Here is a 21356-nt window from a genome sequence, read left to right on the forward strand (position 1 = left end):
CTGTCGTTCTCAACTAACATCAAGGCGGTGGCCCGTTCCTGTAGGTTCATGCTCTACAACATCCGCAGAGTACGACCCTGCCTCACACAGGAAGCGGCGCAGGTCCTAATCCAGCCACTTGTCATCTCCCGTCTGGATTACTGCAACTCGCTGTTGGCTGGGCTCCCTGCCTGTGCCATTAAACCCCTACAACTCATCCAGAACGCCGCAGCCCGTCTGGTGTTCAACCTTCCCAAGTTCTCTCACGTCACCCCGCTCCTCCGCTCTCTCCACTGGCTTCCAGTTGAAGCTTGCATCCGCTACAAGACCATGGTGCTTGCCTACGGAGCTGTGAGGGGAACGGCACCTCAGTACCTCCAGGCTCTGATCAGGCCCTACACCCAAACAAGGGCACTGCGTTCATCCACCTCTGGCCTGCTCGCCTGCCTACCACTGAGGAAGTACAGTTCCCGCTCAGCCCAGTCAAAACTGTTCGCTGCTCTGGCCCCCCAATGGTGGAACAAGCTGCCTCACGACGCCAGGACAACGGAGTCAATCACCACATTCCGGAGACACCTGAAACCCCACCTCTTCAAGGAATACCTAGGATAGGATGGGTGATCCTTCTCACCCCCCCCCCCTTTAAGATTTAGATGCACTGTTGTAAAGTGACTGTTCTACCGGATGTCATAAGGTGAATGCACCAATTTGTAAGTCGCTCTGGATAAGAGCGTCTGCTAAATGACTTAAATGTAAATGTAAATATGGCATGTAGAGCAACTGACAGGAAGGGAAACAGGCATGTGTGAGAAACAGTCACTTAACCAACTGAGCCACGAATAGCCGGCAGAACCCAGAAGATGAGGCAGACACAGCAGTACTTGAGACAGTGTATTTAATTAAGTAAAAAATGAAGTCCTTCAGGAAAACATGTAACTCCACAACCTCAAAAGGAATTCCACAAGAACAAAGGTAATCCTCCAAGACAAAAAGGTAAATCCACAAGGTGGTAAGTATAGCATAAAAAGCCTCAAAAGATACTCAAAAATAAATAAACAAGAACAAAAAACAGAATTCCACAAGAGAGTCCACCGGGATCAACAAGAGTACACAGAATACTAGGGCTGGGTGCTAACATAGAAACACAGAGCAAATAACTGAGGAAAACTAAGGGTTTAAGTACAATCAGGGGAAACTAGGCACAGGTGCAAATAATAATGGGGATCAAGGGAAAACAAAAGGTCAAAAAGCACAATGGGGGCATCTAGTGACCAAAAACCGGAACAACCCTGGCCAAATCCTGACATGTAGAGCAACTGACAGGAAGGGAAACAGGCATGTTGAGCATGCAACTGACAGGAAGGGAAACAGGCATGTTGAGCAACTGACAGGAAGGGAAACAGGCATGTTGAGCATGCAACTGACAGGAAAGGAAACAGGCATGTTGAGCAACTGACAGGAAGGGAAACAGGCATGTTGAGCAACTGACAGGAAGGGAAACAGGCATGTAGAGCAACTGACAGGAAGGGAAACAGGCATGTTGAGCAACTGACAGGAAGGGAAACAGGCATGTTGAGCATGCAACTGACAGGAAGGGAAACAGGCATGTTGAGCAACTGACAGGAAGGGAAACAGGCATGTTGAGCAACTGACAGGAAGGGAAACAGGCATGTTGAGCATGCAACTGACAGGAAGGGAAACAGGCATGTAGAGCAACTGACAGGAAGGGAAACAGGCATGTTGAGCAACTGACAGGAAGGGAAACAGGCATGTTGAGCATGCAACTCACAGGAAGGGAAACAGGCATGTTGAGCAACTGACAGGAAGGGAAACAGGCATGTTGAGCAACTGACAGGAAGGGAAACAGGCAGGTTGCTGATGGGTAGGTGAGTCATATGACTAATAGACTATTAAATAGGCATCTAGCAGGCTGAGCCCACATGGCTAGGATCTGTAGGCTTGTGTTGACATTCCAGTTAGTCAGTTATTAAGGGAAGTGTTTTTGCCTAAATCCTCCCCTCAGCCGCCTGCATCAACCCCCTCACCTCACCTCACCTCCCCACCACAACCCAACCCAACCCCACATTTAATTTAATCAAAAAGAATTATATTGGACGGATTAACAGAAGAGCACTTTATCTCTCTCTCTCTCTCACTCTGGAAGTGTGTGTGTGTGTGTGTGTGTGTGTGTGTGTGTGTGTGTGTGTGTGTGTGTGTGTGTGTGTGTGTGTGTGTGTGTGTGTGTGTGTGTGTGTGTGTGTGTGTGTGTGTGTGTGTGTGTGTGTGTGTTCGAACCTGTGAGCAGACCTCAAGGGCCTTTTATATCAAGAAGTGTTCCTGCACAGTGACACCCCTTTGCGCGCGCGCGCACACACACACACACACACACACACACACACACACACACACACACACACACACACACACACACACACACACACACACACACACACACACACACACACACACACACACACACACACACACACACACTTCCACGGGTTGGCATACAGTAAGCAGAGTGTTTGATGTCTATGCAGTCAGTCCCTTAGAGCAGCGTGACACTGTAGCTGAATAATCATCTGTCTGAGCATGACAGGGCATACTAATCTGGCATCTGGGTAGCTAGCAGGGAGATAGCTGAACCCAACTCCAGAACAACAAGTCATACCATCAGATGAATATTTGTGGTGTGTTTTTTAGACAGATATGATGTAAACTAGTCCTGGACTAGAAATCTAGCTGGAACAACACCAGATCTGTGGCTGATTTCTGCATGTATTCAGGATGGGAGCTGATCTGTGTAAAATGTTGGATAGAAATGTCGGCTAAATGTCATAGTATTATTACATCATGAAGCAGGACTAATGGCCAAACAGAAATGATGAAGCATGAAGGTGTTTCTGATTGATTATCACAGTCGTCAGAAGAGGGAGAGGACTGAGTGAGTGAGTGTGTGTGTGTGTCTATTTCACCACCTCAGATTTGTAAGACCAGAGGGAGTATAAGACAGAGTGAATCTATTCAAATCATTATTCACTAATGCAGCATAGAAGTGTTGGCAGGTTTGCCTCTTTCTCTTTCTCTTAATTGGTCAATTAATGTAATTAATTAGCCAGAGAGCCCACACATCTGAATCCCAACATTGAAATCTGACCCAAGAATGGTATCTGGCAGGCAGTAGAGCCCTTTAGACTCTGTGAATACACTAGATACGTAATGTAGCGTGGTATCTGTCCACCACATCCCTGTTTCCCCTGGTTTATACACACAGGCAAGTGTTCTTCTTTTAAAACCTTTCCTCCTGAGGGACAGAACACCTAATCCCCTGAGAGAGATTGTGTGGCTGTTTTGTGAATGTATTTGTATGAAGGTTATTTGTGTGAGTAGGAATGTCCAGCATGTGTGTGTGTATGTGTGTGTGCATGCATGTGCTTGTGTGTGTGTGTGTGTGTGTGTGTGTGTGTGTGTGTGTGTGTGTGTGTGTGTGTGTGTGTGTGTGTGTGTGTGTGTGTGTGTGTGTGTGTGTGTGTGTGTGTGTGTGTGTGCGTGTGTGTGTGTGTGCGTGTGTGTGTGTGTGCGTGTGTGTGTGTGTGTGTGTGTGTGGGTTACCTGGACTTCTCGTGCATGATAGGCTATGATGAGGCCCAGCAGTATGACTGTAGACAGACTGATCAGACACTTCAAGGCCAGAGAGTACATGGAGCTCTGAGAACAAAAAACACACAGTGTTAAAAACATACACTGCTACACACACACACACACACACACACACACACACACACACACACACACACACACACACACACACACACACACACACACACACACACACACACACACACACACACACACACACACACACACACACACACACACACACACACACACACACACACACACACGCACACACACACACACACACACACACGCACACACGCACACACTCATACATTTTTGTTGACATTAAGACACTTCAGTCAATATACACACCGACACTGATCAGTGAGAACATACACATACACACTGTCAATACCATCAGTGCCAATAACCTCTAGGCAGATCCAATTCCCAGACAGCCCTTAAATCTTTCTGTCTACATGTGTGCTCCAGATCAATGTGCTGCTTACTAACAATCAATAGCCCTCATACCAGCTCTATGCATACCTTAACCCTTCACCTCACTGCTTAGTAGAGCTAACACACACACACATACACAATCCACCTCACATATATCCATATATCCACCTCGCTCTCTTCTTTGTTTACCCTGCTCTCTATTCATGAAAAGGAAAAAAGAGAAAGGGGGAGGTGGGAGAGTGAAGAGAGAGAGAGGTAGAGGTGGGGAGAGAGAAGAAGGGGAGAGAGAGGGGGGGGGTTGGGGAAGAGAAGAAGAGAGAGAGGGGGAGGTGGGAAGAGAGAAGAGAGAGGGGGTGGGGGAGAGAAGAAGAGAGAGAGGGGAGGTGGGGGAGAGAAGAAGAGAGAGGGGGAGGTGTGGGGAAAGAAGAAGAGAGAGAGGGGGGGGGGGAGAGAAGAAGAGAGAGAGGAAGAGAGTGAATCCCTAGAGAGCAGTGTGTGTGTCTGTATGCTTGTTCATGTGCATGTGTATGCTCACATGTGTGTGTGTGTGTGTGTGTGTGTGTGTGTGTGTGTGTGTGTGTGTGTGTGTGTGTGTGTGTGTGTGTGTGTGTGTGTGTGTGTGTGTGTGTGTGTGTGTGTGTGTGTGTGTGTGTGTGTGTGTGTGTGTGTGTGTGTGTGTGTGTGTGTGTGTGTGCGCGTGTGTGTCTGTGTCTGTGTGTAGGGTGTCCTCAGCATACATAGTGAAGGGGAGAGTAATAGTAATTCACAGCAGGGGGAGGCTTCAGGGCCAGAACACATCACCAGCCCAGGAGGTAGGAGTGAGTGATATTGTCTGTGTTCTATGTTTCAGTCTCTAACTCCAGGCTGTTGGAAACAATCTTGTGTTATAAGTAGTGTTTTTAACTCTAGTCTGTGTGTGGAGTGTGTTTCACTTACGGTAGTGTGTGTGTGTAGTGTTAACGGCTGTAATCTTATTTACATTATTCATTTCCTCCTCTGTGTTGCTAAGCCACAGCGACGGCCAGCTCATTTGCATGTTCCCTCTTCCTGTAATTGTAAGCGGATTGACTACATCAGACTGAATGCACTTTCCACCTTTTATATGAATTCAACTCAACTTTCCCCCTCACACATGAATTCAATTAAACTCTAGAACCATTCAAACATGCATTTTCACTGCACAGCAAGGTCGTCTTTGATTTATTGGTTAATCTCTCTTTCTCTCTCCTATCTTTCCCTCCCCTCTCACCTCTCTTTCCCTCCCCTCTCTCACCTATCTTTCCCTCCCCTCTCTCACCTATCTTTCCCTCCCCTCTCTCACCTCTCAATTCAATTACATTCAAAGGGCTTTATTGGCATGGGAAAAACATCAGGTCTGAATACTTATGTAAATAAGGTATTTCTGTTTTGTATGTTTTATACATTTGCAAAACATATCTAAAAACCTGTTTTCACTTTGTCATTTTGGGTTATTGTGTGTAGATTTATGAGGAAAACAATTAATTTAATCCATTAAGGCTGTAACATAACAAAATGTGGAAAAAGTCAAGGGGTCTGAATACTTTCCAAATGCACTGTATGTATACATTGCCAAAGCAAATGAAGTAGATAATAAACAAACTTGAAATAAAGAATAAAAAATGTACATCAATCATTAACAATGGTGTTTGTTCTTCACTGGTTGCCCTTTTCTTACGGCAACAGGTCACAAATATTTTTGTTGTAATTGCACACTGGTACTTCACCCAATAGATATGGGAGTTTATCAAAATTATATATTTTTTCCGAATTCTTTGTGGATCTGTGTAATCTGAGGGAAATCAGGAAGTGCATCTCAGTTTCCACATCATTTTGTGGACAGTGTGCACATAGCCTGTCTTCTCTTGAGAGCCAGGTCTGCCTACGGCGGCCTTTCTCAATAGCAAGGCTATGCTCACTGTATCTGTACATAGTCAAAGATTTCCTTAAGTTTGTGTCAGTCACAGTGGTCAGGTCTTCTGCCACTTTGTAATCTCTGTTTGGGGCCAAATAGCATTTCACTTTGCTCAGTTTTTTTGGTAAATTCTACCCAATGGGTCAAGTAATTATCTTTTAGTTTTCTCATGATTTGGTTGGATATAATTGTGTTGCTGTCCTGAAACTCTGTGGGGTCTTTGTTATGGAAGGTTTAGGAATCGCTTCCTTTTAGGTGGTGGTAAAATTTAACGTCTCTTTTCTGGACTTTGATCATTAGCGGGTATCGGCCTAATTCTGCTCTGCATGCATTATTTTTTTTTTAAATGTTGTACATGAAGGATATTTTTGCAGAGTCTCAGTTTAGTTTTTGTCCCATTTTGTTTGGCGAGTGGACCCCAGACCTCACAACCATAAAGGGAAATGGGTTCTATAACTGATTCAAATATTTTTTTGCCAGATCGTAATTGGGATGTCAAATTTTATGTTCCTTTTGATGGCATAAAAGGCCCTTCTTGGTTTGTCTCGCAGATCGTTCACAGCTTTGTGGAAGTTACCTGTGGCGCTGATGTTTAGGCCAAGGTATGTATAGTTTTTTGTGTGCTCTAGGGCAACAGTGTCTAGATGGAATTTGTATTTGTGGTCCTGGCAACTGGACCTTTTTTGGAACACCATCATTTTTGTCTTACTGAGATTTACTGTCAGGGCCCAGGTCTGGTAGAATCTGTGCAGAAGCTCTAGGTGCTGATGTAGGGCCCTCCTTGGTTGGGGACAGAAGCACAAGATTCAGCAATCAGTAGATATTTGGCTTCAGATTCTAGTAGGGTGAGGCCGGATGCTATAAACTGTTCTAGTGCCCTAGCCAATTCGTTGATATATATGTTGAAGAGGGTGGGGCTCAAGCTGCATCCCTGTCTCACCCCACGGCCCTGCTGAAAGGAATGTGTATTTTTTGCCAATTTTAACAGCAAACTTGTTGTTTGTGTACATGGATTTTATAATGTATGTTTTTCACCCAACACTGCTTTCCATCAATTTGTATAGCAGACCCTCATGCCAAATTGAGTCAAAAGCTTTTTGGAAATAACAAAGCATGAGAAGACTTCACCTTTGTTTTGGTTTGTTTGTCAATTAGGTTGTGCAGGGTGAATACATGGTCTGTCGTATGGTAATTTGGTACAAAGCCAATTTGACATTTGCTCAGTACATTGTTTTCACTGAATCAATCTGCGGTCTGCCGTTAATGATAATGCGGAGGATTTCCCCAAGGTTGCTGTTGACGCATATCCCACGGTAGTTATTGGTGTAAAAATTTGTCTCCACTTTTGTGGATTGGGTTGACCAGTCGTTGGTTCCAAATATTGGGGAAGATGCCAGAGCTGAGGATGATGTTAAAGACTTCATGTATATAATTTGTGGTCTGTATATTTTATCATTTAATTTAGGATGACATCAACACTACAGGTCTTTTTGAGTTGGAGGGTTTGTTTTTGGTCTTGTAGTTCATTCAATGTAATTGGAGAAAAACACGACAGGACAGGGCGATACACAATCACGGCAAAAACACGACAGGACAGGGCGAAACGCAATCACAGCATGGTGAATACAATACAAGGAACCGACGGGACAGGAACGGATCACAAAGGAATAAATCTTAATCAGGGGAAAGGATCGGGAGTATGTTCTGGTAGTCTTTAATAGGGACAGGGGGAAAGGATAGGGAACATAGCTGATTCTAAGACTTGTAATTGATTATGTATATGTTTTTGCTGTTTGTTATTTGTTAAAGAGCCAAAAAGATTGCAGATGTGGTTTCTCCATACATCTCCATTATGGATAGATAACTCTTCGTGTGGTTGTTTGTTTAGTGTGCTCCAATTATCCCAGAAGTGGTTAGATTCTATGGATTCTTCAATTACATTGAGCTGATTTCTGACATGCTGTTCCTTCTTCCGTAGTGTATTTCTGTATTGTTTTAGTGATTCACCATAGTGAAGGAGTTGGCTTAGGTTTTCTGGGTCTCTGTGTTTTTCGTTGGACAGGTTTCTCCATTTCTTTCTTAGGTTTTGCATTCATCATCAAACCATTTGTCATTGTTTTAAATTTCTTAGGTTGTCTGCTTGACACGTTTAGATTTGATATTGAAGCTGAAAGGTGAAATATACTGTTTAGGTTTTCTACTGCTAAGTTTACACCTTCACTATTACAGTTAAATGTTTTGTCCAGGAAGTTGTCTAAAAGGTATTGAATTTGTTGTTGCATAATTGTTTTTAGTAGGTTTCTACACTACTATCCTTCCATCTATAGCCTGTTTGTCTATAGCCTGTGCAGTTCTTTTGGCTTTGATGCCTGAGTTTTGCTCTGTTCAGGTAGACTGTGATTTTGCTGTGATCTGACTGGGACGGAGATTTGTCTTCCAACAAGACAATGATCCAAAACATAAAGCAAAATCTACAATGGAATGGTTCAAAAATAAACATATCCAGGTGTTAGAATGGCCAAGTCAAAGTCCAGACCTGAATCCAATCGAGAATCTGTGGAAAGAACTGAAAACTGCTGTTCACAAATGCTCTCCATCCAACCTCACTGAGCTCGAGCTGTTTTGCAAGGAGGAATGGGAAAAAAATTCAGTCTCTCGATGTGCAAAACTGATAGAGACATACCCCAAGCGACTTACAGCTGTAATCGCAGCAAAAGGTGGAGCTACAAAGTATTAACTTAAGGATTATGACATACTAGCCAGGGATGTGTAAACTCAAAAAAGAAATAGTCTCACTGTGGTTACCAGATACTGTGAAGTTAAAGGTAGTGTCTCAAATTTGATACTGGGAAGATGACTACCATCTAAGGCAAACATGGGCGTAGGCCCCGGCCTGAAAGGAATGCTGAATAATTTTGCACGCCCAATTTTTCAGTTTTTGATTTGTTAAAAAAGTTTGAAATATCCAATAAATGTCGTTCCACTTCATGATTGTGTCCCACTTGTTGTTGATTCTTCACAAAAAATAACAGTTTTATATCTTTATGTTTGAAGCCTGAAATGTGGCAAAAGGTCGCAAAGTTCAAGGGGGCCGAATACTTTCGCAAGGCACTGTAGGTAGCACACACGAGGACATTTTTCTCTGTTAATGTCTAACAAGATAATATTCCTGTTTTGACTAATTCAATAGTTTAATAGTTGGTTCTGCTCTGTACCAAATTAGCATACCCCCTACCCTCTCTTTCCCTCCCCTATCTCGTTCCCTCTTCCCTTTCTTTCACTCCCCTCTCTTTCCCTCCCTTTCTCTCCCCTCTCTCCCCTCTCTTTATCTCCCCTCTCTCTCCTCTCTTTCACTCCCCTCTCTCGTTCCCTCTTCCCTTTCTTTCACTCCCCTCTCTTTCCCTCCAGGTTCTCCAGGAATTTCTGTAGTCAGCTGTAATTCGCAGCAGGTGAAAGGTGGAGCGACTTAACAGAAACAGATTTATTCCAACGCCCAAGACTGCAGGTTTTCGTAGTTTTGATTTGTTAAAAAACACGTTTGGACAGGGCGAAATAATCCTCTTCTAATCAGGGGAAAAATCGGGAACAGTTTAAGACTAAATGATGATTAGGGGAATAGGAACCCCTATCTTTATCTCCCTCTGACAAATTTAGGATGACTCTCCTCTCAATTTTGGAGAATCCAGTTGTTCCTCTCTCTTTCCCTCTTCCCTTTCTTTCTCCCCTCTCTCCCTCTCTTTATTTTATCTCCCCTCTTTTTGATCTCCCCTCTCTCTCTCTCTCTTTATCTCCCCTCTCTCCCCTCTCTTTATCTCCCCTCTCTCCCCTTTTTTTTATCTCCCTCTCTTTATCTCCCCTCTCTCTCTTTTATGTCCCCTCTCTCCCCTTTCTTTCATCTCCCTCCTTCCATCTCTCTCTCCTCTCTTTATCTCCCCTCTCTCTCCTCTCTTTATGTCCCCTTTCTCCCCTTTCTTTCACTCCCCTCTCTCCCCTCTCTTTATCTCCCCTCTCTCTCCTCTCTTTATCTCCCCTCTCTCCATCTCCCCCTTTCTCTCTCCTCTCTTTTTTATATCTTTATGTTTGAAGCCCTCCCCTCTCTCCCCTCTCTCTCCCCAATAGTTTAATCTCTTTATCTCCCCTCTCTTTATCTCCTCTCTCTCCTCTCTTTATCTCCCCTCTCTCCCCTCTCTTTATCTCCCCTCTCCCCCTCTCTTTATCTCCCCTCTCTCTCCTCCCTTTTTCTCCCCTCTCTCCCCCTCTTTTATCTCCCCTCTCTCCCCTCTCTTTCCCTCCCCTCTCTCCCCTCTCTTTCCCTCCCTTTCTCTCCCCTCTCTTTATCTCCCCTCTCTCCCCTCTCTTTCCCTCCCCTCTCTCCCCTCTCCCCTTTTTCCCTCCCTTTCTCTCCCCCCTCTTTATCTCCCCTCTCTCCCCTCTCTTTCCCTCCCCTCTCTTTCCCTCCCTTTCTCTCCCCTCTCTTTATCTCCCCTCTCTCTCCTCTCTTTCCCTCCCCTCTCTTTATCTCCCCTCTCTCCCCTTCCTTTCCCTCCCCTCTCTTTATCTCCCCTCTCTCCCCCCTCTTTATCTCCCCCTCTCTCCCCTCTCTTTCCCTCCCTTTCTCTCCCCTCTCTTTATCTCCCCTCTATTTCCCTCCCCTCTCTCTCTTTCCCTCCCTCTCTTTCTCCTCCCCTCTCTTTCTCCCCTCTCCCCCTCTCTTTCCCTCCCTTTATCCCCTCTCTCCTCTCTTTATCTCCCCTCTCTCTCCTCTCCCCTCCCTTTATCTCTTTCCCTCTCTCTCCCCTCTCTTTATCTCCCCTCTCTTTCCCTCCCCTCTCTTCTCCCTCCCCCTCTCTTTCCCTCCCCTCTTTCCCTCTCCCTCTTTCCCTCCCCTTCTCTCTCTCTTTTATCTCCCTCTCTCTCCTCTCTTTCCCTCCCTCTCCCCTCTCTTTCCCTCCCCCCTCTCTCCCTCTTTTCCTCCCCTCTCCCCTCTCTTTCCCTCCCCTCCCCCCTCTTTCCCTCCCTCTCTCTTTCCCTCCCATCTCTCCCCTTCCCTTCCCTCTCTTTCCCTCCCCTCTCTTTTCCCTCCCCTCTCTCCCCTTCCCTCTCTCCCCTTCTCTTTCCCTCCCCTCTCTCCTTTCCCTCCCCTCTCTTTCTTTCCCCCTCCCCCTCTCTCCCCCCTCTCTTTCTCTCCCCTCTCTCTCTTTCCCTCCCCCCTCTCTCCCCTCCCTCCCCTCTCTCCCTCTCTTTCCCTCCCTCTCTCTCCCTCCCTTTCTCTCCCCTCTCTTTCCCTCCCCTCTCTCCCCTTTTTCCCTCCCTTTCTATCCCCTCTCTTTCCCTCCCCTCTCTCCCCTTTCTTTCCCTCCCCTCTCTCCCCTTCCCTCTCTCCCTTCTCTTTCCCTCCCCTCTCTCCCCTTTCTTTCCCTTCCCTCTCTCCCCTCTCTCCCCTTCCCTCTCTCCCTTCTCTTTCCCTCCCCTCTCTCCCCTTCCCTCTCTCCCTTCTCTTTCCCTCCCCTCTCTCCCCTTCCCTCTCTCCCTTCTCTTTCCCTCCCCTCTCTCTCCTCTCTATATTTATTTTCTCCATGCCTGTCCATCACACAGTCAGTGGACTATTTGATTTATTCAAATCAAACAGTTCCACTTCAATGAAAAACTATTTAGTCTCATCTGTGTGTGTTTGTGTGTGCATGCCTGTGTGTGTGTATGTGTACTGGTGTGTGTGATTAGCAGGTATTGATCGAAGGCTGGGTGGACGCCATGCAGATATAAAGAGCATTTTGAGCTCCATCAGTTCAATCATCGAACAGACACACACACAGACACACACACAGACACACACACAGACACACACACAGACACACACACAGACACACACACAAACACAACGAGGCACTGAGTTGCACAGCCAAGGGCCCCCAACCCCCCTCAGCTACAGGGGAGCCAACCCATATAAACATACAGAAGGAGCTGCAGAGAGGATTCCCCCTGTAGACTGCTCCCACAGCACTAGCCATGACACACACACACACACACACACACACACACACACACACACACACACACACACACACACACACACACACACACACACACACACACACACACACACACACACACACACACACACACACACACACACACACACAGATCATCATTTTATTTGTCACATGCGCCGCATGCAATAGGTTTAGAACTTACCGTGACATTTTTACTTACATTGCACTTCAAGCCCTTAACCAACAATGCACTTCAAGAAATAGAGTTAAGAAAATATTTACTGAATAAACTAAAGTAAAATTCTTATTTACATAACAATACCGAGGCTATATACAGGGGGTAGTCAATGTGTGGGGGTACAGGTTAGTCAAGGTAATAACATATATACACACCACACACACCCAGAAACACACACACACACGCACGCACGCACACACACACACACACACACACACACACACACACACACACACACACGCACGCACACACACACACACACACACACACACACACACACACACACACACACACACACACACACACACACACACACACACACAAACATTTCACTACACTCACAATAACATCTGCTAACTATGTGTATGTGACCAATAACATTTGATTTGATTTGATTTGACATACATACACACAGACACAGACGCAGACGCAGACACAGACACACACACACACACACTACATGGGGCGACAGGTAGCCTAGTGGTTAGAGCATTGGACTAGTAACCGGAAGGTTGCAGATCCAATCCCCGAGTTGACAAGGTAAAAATCTGTCGTTCTGCCCCTGAACAAGGCAGTTAACCCACTGTTCCTAGAACATCGTTAAAAATAAGAATTTATTCTTAGATGACTTGCCTAGTTAAATAAAGGTAAAATAAAAAAATTAAAATATCCATTCTGAGCACAGCCACTAGTCTAACTCTGCTGTCCCACATTGTTGAATGCTATATTCATTGGTGTGAGCAGTCTGGTTTGGTTGAAGACAAACTGATGAACAACAGAAGAGTTGTGTTAACTCAACAACACAAACACACAACACACAGACACACACACACACACACACACACACACACACAGACACACAGACAGACACACACACACTCAATTACACATCGATAAACACATACTCAATTACACAGTGACAGATACAGACACTCGATAACACACCGATACACGTCATTACACCTCTATACACCCAAGTGCATCAGCACAGTCGGCACCGACAGACACAAAGAGTCCCACGAAAGCAGACACACACAAATAGGTGCGGCCGTGGCTTAAAAATGATAACGCACAACCACACCATGTACACACAGAGGGTCCTATCACCACACACATGGGGCATTTCCATACAGGATTCACCACAGTGTTTAACCCAAAAGGCTCAGACATTTCTGTTTCCATCTACGCTGGCCAGTACCCGTGTCTCACTGGGCCATGGCTCCGGAGGCCCTGCTCTGACTTGGGGCCAAAGCCAGGTACTTTTCACCTGTCGTTTATAGAACTGTGAATTTGAACCCATTCTAAGAAAGCAACTGTTTAGATGATGCAGAGGTTGTGGATTGTGCTCTTCACACGTCCCCACTGTCAGCCTTCACTATGGAAACACAACTTCTCTAGTATAACATAAGGGTGTAGACCAGTGTTGTGTTAGAGACCACCTAAAGCGAGACAGAGTCAAGACCGAGACCAGAGCAAATCGAGTCTGAGTCAAGACCGAGACCAGAGCAAATCCAGTCAAGACCGAGACCAGAGCAAATCGAGTCTGAGTCAAGACCGAGACCAGAGCAAATCGAGTCTGAGTCAAGACCGAGACCAGAGCAAATCGAGTCTGAGTCAAGACCGAGACCAGAGCAAATCGAGTCTGAGTCAAGACCGAGACCAGAGCAAATCGAGTCAAGACCGAGACCAAGACAAATCGAGTCTGAGTCAAGACCGAGACCAGAGCAAATCGAGTCTGAGTCAAGACCGAGACCAGAGCAAATCGAGTCTGAGACCAGACCAGAGCAAATCGAGTCTGAGTCAAGACCGAGACCAGAGCAAATCGAGTCTGAGTCAAGACCGAGACTTGGAAGGAGGCGATGGGGGCAAGGCTGAGTTAAGAACGAGACCAGAACAATGTGAAACCAATTCAAGACTGTGATTGTGATTTTGTCAGATCTCCACCATAATGAGAGCTCAAAATGTTTTTATGTGTCAATACTTCAGTAGAACATAATGACTCTTTTGACTTTCAGAATGGTGAAAAAATGCATTCTGAGGGCAAAGAGCGAGCCACTCTACAAATGATCACTAACCATGGTCTCTAATTAATAGATAGCCCCTAAGCGACTGCGCGACTATCAAACAATTTCCCTCAGTCTCGACAAGGTTTGAGGTTTCAACAACACTAAAGGACAGTAACGCTACGGGTCAAGTAGAAAGTTCACATTTGAAGAGGTTATCAGATATAAATGTGTCATGAAAGGAGTTTGGGTATCTGGCCTGGCAAAGCGGTTTAATGTGCTGACTGAAAAAGGACTGATAATTTGCAAATAAATTCATTAAAAATCCTACAATGTGATTTTCTGTATTTTTTTCCTCATTTTGTCGGTCATAGTTGAAGTGTACCTATGATGAAAATTACAGGCCTCTCATCTTTTTAAGTGGGAGAACTTGCACAATTGGTGGCTGACTAAATACTTGTTTGCCCCACTATATGTGAGAGTGGATTCTCGGCCCTCACTAGCAGGAAAACTAAATGCAGGCACAGACTGTGTGTGGAAAATGATTTAAAACTGAGACTCTCTCCAATACAACCTAACACTGCAGAGTTATGTGTATCTTTGCAAGCACACCCTTCTCATTAACCCAGTGCTTCTCAATTATTTTCTGTTACGCCCCCCTTAGTAAGAAGTAAACATTTAGAGCCCCCCAACTCTCCGCAGCGACTGTAAATAGTATCATTTGTCTATAAAATTGTTATAAGTACACCTCTGCATAACATTGATTCCTTATTAACATTAAAGAAAACAAAAATATATAGATCAACTTACAACAAAGAATAACTTTATTAACATTGTTTTGTAGTCTGTAACAGAAAAGACTTAAAGTGCATCAATTTGCCTGAAATTTAAATAAATATAATAAAATATAAATATAATCAATAAATAATAATACATTCAAATTGATCAGCAACATTAACTCAGGAGCACAATATATGAAACACTTTGACCTATAAAACAAAAATGAATAAAACAATTTGTGCCAGTCTCACAAAGATAAGATGTTGCAAAAGGAAGAAGAACGCCCATGGCCCTCTGCCCTAAGAGTGGATACTGCCTCTCTACACTCAGCCAGAATTCACTCAGTGTCTGTGATGTGAACCTCAGTCTCAATGTGGAGTCAGACGTCATATCAATGAACTGGTCCTCCTCTGCAGAGCTGAAACCAGTTGGAGCTGGTGCATTGAAAGGATCTCTCACCCAGTCATATTGGGAACTGGTCCTCCTCTGCAGAGCTGAAACCAGTTGGAGCTGGTACATTGAAAGGATCTCTCACCCAGTCATATTGGGAACTGGTCCTCCTCTGCAGAGCTGAAACCAGTTGGAGCTGGTGCATTGAAAGGATCTCTCACCCAGTCATATTGGGAACTGGTCCTCCTCTGCAGAGCTGAAACCAGTTGGAGCTGGTGCATTGAAAGGATCTCTCACCCAGTCATATTGGGAACTGGTCCTCCTCTGCAGAGCTGAAACCAGTTGGAGCTGATGCATTGAAAGGATCTCTCACCCAGTCATATTGGGAACTGGTCCTCCTCTGCAGAGCTGAAACCAGTTGGAGCTGGTGCATTGAAAGGATCTCTCACCCAGTCATATTGGGAACTGGTCCTCCTCTGCAGAGCTGAAACCAGTTGGAGCTGATGCATTGAAAGGATCTCTCACCCAGTCATATTGGGAACTGGTCCTCCTCTGCAGAGCTGAAACCAGTTGGAGCTGGTGCATTGAAAGGATCTCTCACCCAGTCATATTGGGAACTGGTCCTCCTCTGCAGAGCTGAAACCAGTTGGAGCTGATGCATTGAAAGGATCTCTCACCCAGTCATATTGGGAACTGGTCCTCCTCTGCAGAGCTGAAACCAGTTGGAGCTGGTGCATTGAAAGGATCTCTCACCCAGTCATATTGGGAACTGGTCCTCCTCTGCAGAGCTGAAACCAGTTGGAGCTGATGCATTGAAAGGATCTCTCACCCAGTCATATTGGGAACTGGTCCTCCTCTGCAGAGCTGAAACCAGTTGGAGCTGATGCATTGAAAGGATCTCTCACCCAGTCATATTGGGAACTGGTCCTCCTCTGCAGAGCTGAAACCAATTGGAGCTGGTGCATTGAAAGGATCTCTCACCCAGTCATATTGGGAACTGGTCCTCCTCTGCAGAGCTGAAACCAGTTGGAGCTGGTGCATTGAAAGGATCTCTCACCCAGTCATATTGGGAACTGGTCCTCCTCTGCAGAGCTGAAACCAGTTGGAGCTGGTGCATTGAAAGGATCTCTCACCCAGTCATATTGGGAACTGGTCCTCCTCTGCAGAGCTGAAACCAGTTGGAGCTGGTGCATTGAAAGGATCTCTCACCCAGTCATATTGGGAACTGGTCCTCCTCTGCAGAGCTGAAACCTGTTGGAGCTGGTGCATTGAAAGGATCTCTCACCCAGTCATATTGGGAACTGGTCCTCCTCTGCAGAGCTGAAACCAGTTGGAGCTGGTGCATTGAAAGGATCTCTCACCCAGTCATATTGGGAACTGGTCCTCCTCTGCAGAGCTGAAACCAGTTGGAGCTGGTGCATTGAAAGGATCTCTCACCCAGTCATATTGGGAACTGGTCCTCCTCCGCAGAGCTGAAACCAGTTGGAGCTGGTGCATTGAAAGGATCTCTCACCCAGTCATATTGGGAACTGGTCCTCCTCTGCAGAGCTGAAACCTGTTGGAGCTGGTGCATTGAAAGGATCTCTCACCCAGTCATATTGGGAACTGGTCCTCCTCTGCAGAGCTGAAACCAGTTGGAGCTGATGCATTGAAAGGATCTCTCACCCAGTCATATTGGGAACTGGTCCTCCTCTGCAGAGCTGAAACCAGATGGAGCTGGTGCATTGAAAGGATCTCTCACCCAGTCATATTGGGAACTGGTCCTCCTCTGCAGAGCTGAAACCAGTTGGAGCTGATGCATTGAAAGGATCTCTCACCCAGTCATATTGGGAACTGGTCCTCCTCTGCAGAGCTGAAACCAGTTGGAGCTGATGCATTGAAAGGATCTCTCACCCAGTCATATTGGGAACTGGTCCTCCTCTGCAGAGCTGAAACCAGTTGGAGCTGGTGCATTGAAAGGATCTCTCACCCAGTCATATTGGGAACTGTTTTCAGGGAAGTACTTTTTAAAGAATCCCATCAGTGATGAAATATGTTCCTTAATATATGGAATCACTGAGGTGGCATCATAGTCTGTAGTGTCAACAAATTCATGCAGGTTCTTGAATGAATCAGTATTTCCTTCATCAAGTCACCTGCCCCACATAAAGCTTTCGAATGAAAGAGCTGATCTTGTCTGTGACCTGAGGGAGGTGTTTATCTTTCCCTTGAAGCTGTAGATGTGGTTCATTTAGCTTTCCAAATATGTCACTCAGGTAGGCCAGTTTTTCCAGGAAGTTCACATCACTCTGCGAGGTCATACTTGTGCTCCTGCCCCGAAAACATTTTATCTGCTCTTTGAGCTCAAAAACTCGGGGCAAGACTATTCCTCGTGACGGCCACCTTGCGTCACTGTGAAACAGCACAGCTTGATGTTCAGCTCCCATCTCCTCACAGATAGCAGAGAAGACTCTTGTTTTTAGTGGTCTGGTCTTTATAAAATTGACTACACCTACAATGTCAGTCATAACCTCACTTAATTCAGAGGAAAGGTGCCTTGATGCCAGTGCTTCTCTGTGTATAACACAGTGTGTCCACTCAGCATTAGGTGAGGCCTTCTTGATGAGTGCGGAAGTCCTTTTCTCATCCCTGCCATGGTCTGTGCACCATCACTGCAAACACCAATGCAGTTCTCCCACTTTAGCCCATTCTCAGTCAGGAAGCAGTCCAGCATTTTGAATAGCTCTTCAGCTGTGGCTCTGTCTCTGACATATTTACAAAAAAGTAGATCCTCACACAGGGAGTTTGTCATGTCAAAACGTACATAAGCGATAAACAAACAGTCTTTGTTGCTGTCAGTTGCTTCATTGAACTGTAAGGCAAAACGTTTGTCTTTGAGTTTATCTACCAGCTGTTCTTTAAGATCGTTAGCAACGTCATTTATATGTCTGGCGACAGGGTCATTGGACAGAGGGATAGTTGTTATTTTTGCAGCACTTGCATCATCAAGCAGGACAGAGACCAGGTGTAATGCTGCAGGCAGTATCAGCTCCTCTGCTATGGAGTGGAGTTTTTGCACTGAGCAATTTGGTATGGCACCTTATATGATGCTAACAGTGCTCGCTGGCTTCATGCTGTCCGCTGCCAACATTTTTAGACACAGTAAACATACCGGTCTTTCCTCGTCTCCCACCGTAGTCACCGTGAAGCCAAGCGCTACATACGCTTCCTCATATCTCCTCGTCTTCCACCGTAGTCACAGTGAAGCCAAGCGCTACATACGCTTCCTCATATCTCCTCGTCTCCCACCGTAGTCACAGTGAAGCCAAGCTCTACATACGCTTCCTCATATCTCCTCGTCTTCCACCGTAGTCACAGTGAAGCCAAGCGCTCTACATACGCTTCCTCATATCTCCTCGTCTCCCACCGTAGTCACAGTGAAGCCAAGCTCTACATACGCTTCCTCATATCTCCTCGTCTCCCACCGTAGTCACAGTGAAGCGAAGCTCTACATACGCTTCCTCATATCTCCTCGTCTCCCACCGTAGTCACAGTGAAGCCAAGCGCTACATACGCTTCCTCATATCTCCTCGTCTCCCACCGTAGTCACAGTGAAGCCAAGCGCTACATACGCTTCCTCATATCTCCTCGTCTCCCACCGTAGTCACAGTGAAGCCAAGCGCTACATACGCTTCCTCATATCTCCTCGTCTCCCACCGTAGTCACAGTGAAGCCAAGCTCTACATACGCTTCCTCATATCTCCTCGTCTCCCACCGTAGTCACAGTGAAGCCAAGCGCTACATACGCTTCCTCATATCTCCTCGTCTCCCACCGTAGTCACAGTGAAGCGAAGCTCTACATACGCTTCCTCATATCTCCTCGTCTCCCACCGTAGTCACAGTGAAGCCAAGCGCTACGCTTCCTCATATCATACGCTTCCTCATATCTCCTCGTCTCCCACCGTAGTCACAGTGAAGCGAAGCTCTACATACGCTTCCTCATATCTCCTCGTCTCCCACCGTAGTCACAGTGAAGCCAAGCTCTACATACGCTTCCTCATATCTCCTCGTCTCCCACCGTAGTCACAGTGAAGCCAAGCGCTACATACGCTTCCTCATATCTCCTCGTCTCCCACCGTAGTCACAGTGAAGCCAAGCGCTACATACGCTTCCTCATATCTCCTCGTCTCCCACCGTAGTCACAGTGAAGCCAAGCTCTACATACGCTTCCTCATATCTCCTCGTCTCCCACCGTAGTCACAGTGAAGCCAAGCTCTACATACGCTTCCTCATATTTCCTCGTCTCCCACCGTAGTCACAGTGAAGCCAAGCGCTACATACGCTTCCTCATATCTCCTCGTCTCCCACCGTAGTCACAGTGAAGCGAAGCTCTACATACGCTTCCTCATATCTCCTCGTCTCCCACCGTAGTCACAGTGAAGCCAAGCTCTACATACGCTTCCTCATATCTCCTCGTCTCCCACCGTAGTCACAGTGAAGCCAAGCGCTACATACGCTTCCTCATATCTCCTCGTATCCCACCGTAGTCACAGTGAAGCGAAGCTCTACATACGCTTCCTCATATCTCCTCGTCTCCCACCGTAGTCACAGTGAAGCCAAGCGCTACATACGCTTCCTCATATCTCCTCGTCTCCCACCGTAGAGACGGTCACAGTGAAGCCAAGCGCTACATACGCTTTCTCATATCTCCTCATCATAGCTTTCGGGAGACTTATGTTTGTACACCTGAAACCCCACCTCTTTAAGGAATACCTAGGATAGGTTAAGTAATCCCTCTCACCCCACCCCCCCTAAGTTTTAGATGCACTATTGTTAAGTGACTGTCCCACTGGATGTCATAAGGTGAATGCACCAATTTGTAAGTCGCTCTGGATAAGAGCGTCTGCTAAATGACTTAAATGTAATGTAAATGTCTCATTATCTCCGTCTCTCTCCGCCTTTCTTTTCATCCCTGTTAAATATTTTTCCATGGTGTCTCTCAAGGGTTTGTTATCTGCACTTCTATCTCCTGCTCTGTGCTCTGTGCTCTTGTTCAGTGAAAAAACCCTCACACGCGCCCCACTATTTGAGAAGGACTGAATTAACCTGTGGTGAGTTATTCTCAATTTCCGATGAACAAATAATGTTTTATATGTAAAATGGCTGAATAAAGAGCAAAATGATCGATTATTATTATAGTATTATTTGTGTCTTGGTCCTATAAGAGCTCTTTGTCACTTCCCACGAGCCGTGTTGTGACAAACTCACACTCATTCTTATGTTTAATAAATGTACTGTATAGTGTGTGTGTGTGTGGCAGGCTTACAATGATGGCAAAAAACAACATTTGAGGGTGTGCTGACCCTGGTGCTAGAGGGGGTAAGTAGCTGAAGGTTGAATGGTTACAGGACTATAAAACATTTGGGAACCACTGCCCTAATGCAACACTGGTGCTACAGCGGAAAAGCAACAACATATCATGGATTGTGGGTGTTAGTGGCTGATGTAAGCCCCATAACCTCTCTCTCTCTCACACACACACACACACACACACACACACACACACACACACACACATGTAGAAGGGACCTGTGTATGAGAGAATAGGATGTGTGTGTTACTAGCTGGGACCAGAGATATTGTGGGAGGAGGGAAAGAGGAGGAGCAGTGGAGTTCAGGTTCAGGAAGGAAGAGAGGGCAGGAGAGTTCAGGTTCAGGAAGGAAGAGAGGGCAGGAGAGTTCAGGTTCAGGAAGGAAGAGAGGGCAGGAGAGTTCAGGTTCAGGAAGGAAGAGAGGGCAGGAGAGTTCAGGTTCAGGAAGGAAGAGAGGGCAGGAGAGTTCAGGTTCAGGAAGGAAGAGAGGGCAGGAGAGTTCAGGTTCAGGAAGGAAGAGAGGGCAGGAGAGTTCAGGTTCAGGAAGGAAGAGAGGGCAGGAGAGTTCAGGTTCAGGAAGGAAGAGAGGGCAGGAGAGTTCAGGTTCAGGAA

General features: G+C 46.0%; 1 protein-coding gene across 1 annotated transcript in view; it reads right to left on the reverse strand.

Annotated features, from left to right (window-relative positions):
- Positions 1-21356, reverse strand: part of kcnn3 (potassium intermediate/small conductance calcium-activated channel, subfamily N, member 3) — a 111391-nt gene that overhangs the window by 78675 nt on the left and 11360 nt on the right. Inside the window, exon 3 of the mRNA XM_046303238.1 lies at positions 3592-3687. Coding sequence (XP_046159194.1) covers positions 3592-3687 — 96 coding nt within the window. The remainder of the gene's footprint in view (positions 1-3591; positions 3688-21356) is intronic.

This window comes from Oncorhynchus gorbuscha, linkage group LG15 (genome assembly GCF_021184085.1).
Source record: "Oncorhynchus gorbuscha isolate QuinsamMale2020 ecotype Even-year linkage group LG15, OgorEven_v1.0, whole genome shotgun sequence".
Taxonomy (NCBI): domain Eukaryota; kingdom Metazoa; phylum Chordata; class Actinopteri; order Salmoniformes; family Salmonidae; genus Oncorhynchus; species Oncorhynchus gorbuscha.